Source organism: Rhincodon typus, chromosome 1 (assembly GCF_021869965.1).
Source record: "Rhincodon typus isolate 14 chromosome 1, sRhiTyp1.1, whole genome shotgun sequence".
Lineage (NCBI taxonomy): Eukaryota > Metazoa > Chordata > Chondrichthyes > Orectolobiformes > Rhincodontidae > Rhincodon > Rhincodon typus.
In genome coordinates this window covers 132082626-132088625 of record NC_063332.1, presented here as the reverse complement: position 1 = coordinate 132088625, position 6000 = coordinate 132082626, and the positions used below count along the sequence as shown (strand labels likewise).

Below are 6000 nucleotides of genomic sequence, written 5' to 3'. Positions count from 1 at the left end.
CTGACGTTTCGGGCCTAGACCCTTCAGCCTTCCTGCTCCTCTGATGCTGCTTGGCCTGCTGTGTTCATCCAGCTCTACAATCTACTATAAAACTGTACTTTGGATTCCACTGCCGCCTCGAACTGTCACTGCAGATGCTCAATAAAGAGGCCACTTTTGCCACTCACTGATCTCGGTTGCTGTGGAACTCAATCCCACATCAGCAACTGTCATTGAGAGTCATGTGGCCAGGAGCAACCAATTAGGTGTTAGGAAGGTGTTAAACAGAGTCTCAGTGAGAGATATTAGTAAGGTGATGTACCTTACTTACTGTAATTTGGAGAAGTCACATATTTCTGGGAACCACTGAAGGAAAGGCAAAATGTAACTGCAATGGATATGATAATAGGGTAAAGATATTTCAAATTTAACCTTAGAAGCATAGAATCCCTACAGTGGGGAAGCAGGCCATTCAGCCCATCGAGTCTGAAGAGTATCCCACATTGACACATTACCCCCATCCCATCCCTGTAATCCTGCATTTCCCATGGCTAATCCACCTAGCATGCACATCTCTGGATGCTATGGGCAATTTAGCATAGCCAATCTACCTAATCTAGTCATCTCTGGACTGTGGGAGGAAAATGGTGCACCCGACGGAAACCCATGCAGAGAGAAAGTACAAACTCCACAGAGACAGCCGTCTGAGGGTGGAATCGAACCCTGGTGCTGTGAAGCAGCTGTGCTAACCACTGAGCCAGCCATATTCCTTGGGAAATATAACCACTGAGGTGGGAGTTGCAGGAAGCAAGTATTGTTCGAGCTATTCAACAAAAGTTGAGTTCATAAAACCACTATGGAACCAATATGATGGAATCTTATAGAGGTCTGAGTGACATGGCCACGGTGAGATTTGTGGCAGAATTGAATGAGGCATTGGTAGTGCGGCCCACCTCAACATCAGGAGTATGTTGTTCTATTTTAAATACTTTTCACAAATTGGGAGGTGAGTTTCTTGGTAGGTAGAGGGAGTTGCCAACGAAAGCAGACCATGGCTTATCAAATGCCTTGTTAACATCACAACTCGCCACTCTTTCTGTTCATAGCATGCAGACATCATTGGCTTGGCCAGCAATTATTGCCTATCCATAATTGCCATTTGATGCGACTGGCTTGCTAGGGCCATTTCAGGTAAGAGTGAGCATTGTTGTTAGTGTGGAGACACATGTTGGCCAGACCTAGTAAGTACAGCAGATTTCCTTCCCTAAAGGGCACGAGTGAACCAAATGAGTTTTTACAACAATCAACAATGGTTATATGATTGCTATTAGGATAAATTTCAATTCCAGATTTTCATTGATTCAAATTTCACTACTCATATCCCCAGAACATTTGCCAGGTATTCCAGATTACTAAAGAAAGAAAATCCAAGAATTGTGGATGCTAAAAATCAGAAACATTACCCTCCCCTTCTTTAGTATATACCAATGTTTCCCAAGCTAAAATAAGATCTGAAGAAGGGTTATTAGATTTGAAATGTTAACTCTGCTTTCTCTCCACAGATGCTGCCAGACTGGCTGAGTTATTCTGGATTAGTAGTCTGGTAATAATAGCAATACGTCACAACCTTCCACATTATTATTCAGTTTCCTATTTTACAAAATATACCAAACAAGCTAGACATTGAGAAAACTTGTATCATATGTTAATAGTTTAGTTTATTAATTTTTATTCTTCATTTCTTTTGTGTAGTAAACTTCTTTTCATTATTAAAACTGAATCTACAGCATTGCATGCTTGTATTTCAATTAAATCCCATCTCGTTAAAACAAAAACAAAAACAAAATATGATCGATCAAGCTAGATTTCAATCTGGGATCTGACTTCTCCAGTAGTAACTTCACCTGGGATCATAACCGTATGATATGTATGACAATCTTTTTTATTATCTATCTACTTGCACTTGTTAATTGTTTTCTTATGAGTGCATCATAAAAGTCTTAGTCACAGATTTATTTAACCTATTACATTTTGCATGTCAGGTCAACTTACTCCCTCTCAGAAGTCTCCATATTCAGATTGTCATGGCCATAAGGGATGTCTAAAATTTACTGCTGCTGATTTAAGATATTTTGTGGGATAATAGCGGTTTCAACTTAATTATCACTGTGCAAAAGTCACCATGAAGTACATTTATATTATTGTAAGTAATTGATGCATAGCAGTATTGTGCTAGGGTTTAAGATACTGAAGGTTTGCTGCAGCAAATCATCAAAACACATCACATATCAAACAAATTGGAATTTGATAATTTGTGTTTCAATTGCATCTACAGAGCACCAATGTGAACGGAATAATTCAGTGCTGGAAACAGAGGCAGTTATTGTGTTAAGGATGGGGACAGATCGACCTGATGTTGACTACTCTGTAAGTAGGTTGCCTGACGGACAACATTAACAACATTCTTACTATGGGAAGAAAATTTGCAAACAGGCAAACAAAAATCAATGCATAAAACACTTACTCATTGAATACCAAGTCTGGTGCAAAGTAAAGCATTGTGCCTCTGGTATGCTTGTATGATCTCCAGCTAAGGCTAAATGTCATTAAGCACATCCAAGAATACCGGAGTAGAGTCATTTGGTCATCAAGTGCCATTGTTCTGAATCCTGAAAAACAGAATATGACAGTCATAAACAGTTCGCAAAACAATTTTCTATCCATAATTGTCATTTTTCTGTTTGATTTTATATTTCATATTCCATTTAGTTTCACTACACTACACACTTACTCCCTCTCAGAAGTCTCCATATTCAGATCTTTACTGCCATTTAGCTCCATTCCCACTACAGAGCCTGATTCTGACTCTGATTAATAAAGCTATCAAAGCAATGACAAGTATGGCTTTATTTCTGCTACAGAACATATTAAGTAATAACACTGAATGATTTTCATCTCCTCGTACCTAGCTTGATTTAGACAAGCAAAGTTACTGACAGAAGCAGGGAGCTTGTTATTCCTATGATAGCTGTACAGATAGATTGCATGTTTTAAAATAAATCATTCTCCTTAATCTCGCCACCTGTCCATAAGGAGACTGTTCTGAGAGATATAAATGTATCAATTTTCATGGTTTTATAAATGGAATCTAAAAGTCCAAAGTTGGAGTTATGGGTCTTGAATGCCTTTTTATGGATGACTTGATAGTCTAGCAGTTGAAGAGTTGGAGGCTATTTCATTACTTTACAAACTTCCTCCAAAAGACTTCTAAGGACATTCTTCTGAAATAGGGATTCTACTTCACTATTTTGATGTAAGGAGGATTTTACTTGCAACATACAAGTTGGGGGAAGCTTTCAAAGACCAGAGGCATTTTTATTCTGTAGATTGGAGTCAAGGGTGTTGGTTTTGCAATTGCAACAGTATTGAACCCTTAATTATCTGGTAATTCAAAACTGTACAATCAAATGACAGTTGGTTGCGATAATTTGAGAGTCATGTGACCTAGCCTCCTTAGACAGCAGCAGCAGTTATCATCAAGGCCAAAATTTATACTGCAGATAGGCCACTGTCTATGGCCCATCCCAGAGGTTAAGTTGAAAGTCATTAACGTATCTTGCAGAATTGGTGTAATTTGTAATTCTATTGTGTAAGGATTTTTCTTGGAGATGATTATCTATGTAGTACACGATAACACAGTTGTTAGTATTCTAAATCCTTCAGGCAATATCTGAGTGTTCATTGTCCTGCTGACATTGGCTGTGGAGAAGTCTCCAGAAGGATATTGCTGAGTCAATCACATGATTATAGTAGTCATATTTGTTCAACTGTTTCTTGTCTTTTTAAAAGTTATATTTGGATACATATTAAAATTTGGCTTTTACCCTTTTTGTGATAACTTGTGCCCTCTGGAAAAAAACTGAAGTAAACTTCATATTTCTATGTGTTCCAATAACAAGCAGTAAAGAGGTATTCCTTCATTCTCTTACTCATTTATGAGGAATCAAAACACATTTGTTTATTTGAAGCAATCTAATATTTGGTATTTTGATAACATGATTTTTGGGTGATGGATAACAGTTGTTTTGGTTTCATGCTTTTGTGGAGATATGTAGGTCCCTTCTTTCTATTGGGAATCTGATCTGCAGTGCTCAGGCTGATGTAGGTTGTAGGTTGGGGAGTTCTATGTTTAAGTCAGAGGTAGATACACTCGAACTGTACAGGCAGCAATTTTCAGGTTGTAGAACCTTAGGAGAGTTAACTTTTCTTGTCCTACGGTTTTGCATAGCGGTCTGCTGAAATATCCCCTTTATCAGTTAGAACTCTACTGCCCTCAAGTGACTGTCTAGCCCCTGCTGTTCTGCACTGAGGCTTTTTGACTGGGTAAGACATATCCATCACTATCAGCTTGGATTTGTTAAAGAGATTTGACTGCTGTACTAGACATTGGAGAAACCAGATTTGGAACACTATGTACAATTTTAGTTGCCGTGCTATAGGAAAGATGTTATTAAACTGGAAAGGATGCAAAAAAGATTTACAAGGATGTTACCAAGACTGAAGGATTTGAGTTATAAGAAGAGGCTGGACAGGCTGGGACTTTATTCCCTCGAGTTTAGGAGGCTGAGGCATGACCTTATAGAATAAAATCATGAGGGGCATAGATAAGGTGAATAGACAAAATCTTTTCCCCAGAGTAAGGGAGTCCAAAACTTGAGGGCATAAGCTTAAGGTGAGAGGGGAAAGATTTAAAAGGGACCTTGGGGCAATTTTTTCACACAGAGGGTGGTGTGTATATGGAATGAGCTGCCATAGGAAGTGGTGGAGGTAGGTACAATTACAACATTTAAAAGACATTTGCATAGGTACATGGTTAGGAAAGGTTTAGAAAAGTCTCGGCCAAATGAAGACAAATGGGGCTAGTACAATTTAGGAAACCAGGTCAGCATGGATTATTTGGGCTGAAGGGTCTGTTTCCGTGCCGTATGACTCTCAGACTCTACGATTCATTGGTTAATGGAGATGTGAGCTCCTCCTTGTGCTCATCTATTGTTCTTTCAGTAAGCTGGTAAAATGGATACAGAACCGGCTTGGTCATAGCAGACAGAATGTAGTGGTGGAAGGATGTTTTTCTGACTGGAGGTCTGTGACTAGTGGTGTTTCACAGGGATCAGTGCTAGGACCCCGAGACGAGAATACAGATGATCTGATTAGTAAGTATGCGGATGACACAAAGATTGGGGGAGCTGCCAATAATGAGGAGTATTGCCAGAGGATACAGCAGGATATAGACAGACTGGAGACTTGAAGAAATGACAAATGGAATTTAATCCAGACAAATAGGAGATGATGCATTTTGGAAGGTCTCATGCAGGAGGGAGGTATAGGTAAATGGCAGAACTCTTAGAAGTATTAACATACAAAGGAATCCAGGAGTACTAGTCCACAGTTTCCTGAAAGTGGCAACACAAGTGGGTAAGGTGGTCAAGAAGGTTTATACTATGCGTGTGTTATTCAGCATAGATGTATAAAAACTGGCAAGACATGTCGCAACTGCACAGAACTTTAGTTTGGCTACATTTGGAATATTGTGTGCCACACTACCAGAAGGATGTGGAGATTTTGGAGAGGGTACAGAAAAGGTTTACCAAGATACTGCCTTATTTGGAACATATTAGCTATGAGGAGAGATTGGTCAACTTGGCTTGTTTACACATAAATGTTGGAGACTGAGGGACAACCTGGTAGAGGTGTACAAAATTATGAAAGGCATGGATAAAATGGATAATCTGAGTCTATTTCCCAGGGCAGAAATGTCAATTACTAGGGAACATGGGTTTAAGGCAAAAGGAAAAGTTTAAAGGAGATCTGAGAGGCAAGTTTTGCTTTTACACAGAGGGTGGTAAGTGCCTGGAATGTGCTGCTAGAGGAGGTAGTAGAAGCAGATATAACTAATAGTTTAAAATTCATCTTGACAGATATATGAACAGGCTGGAAATGGAAGGATACAGGCCATGTACA

At 39.1% G+C, this 6000-nt stretch overlaps 1 protein-coding gene across 1 annotated transcript in view; it reads right to left on the bottom strand.

Moving 5' to 3' along the window:
* Positions 1-6000, bottom strand: part of nr3c2 (nuclear receptor subfamily 3, group C, member 2) — a 250872-nt gene that overhangs the window by 74873 nt on the left and 169999 nt on the right. The window contains exon 6 of the mRNA XM_048606752.1: positions 2504-2648. Within this exon, the coding sequence (XP_048462709.1) occupies positions 2504-2648 (145 nt within the window). The remainder of the gene's footprint in view (positions 1-2503; positions 2649-6000) is intronic.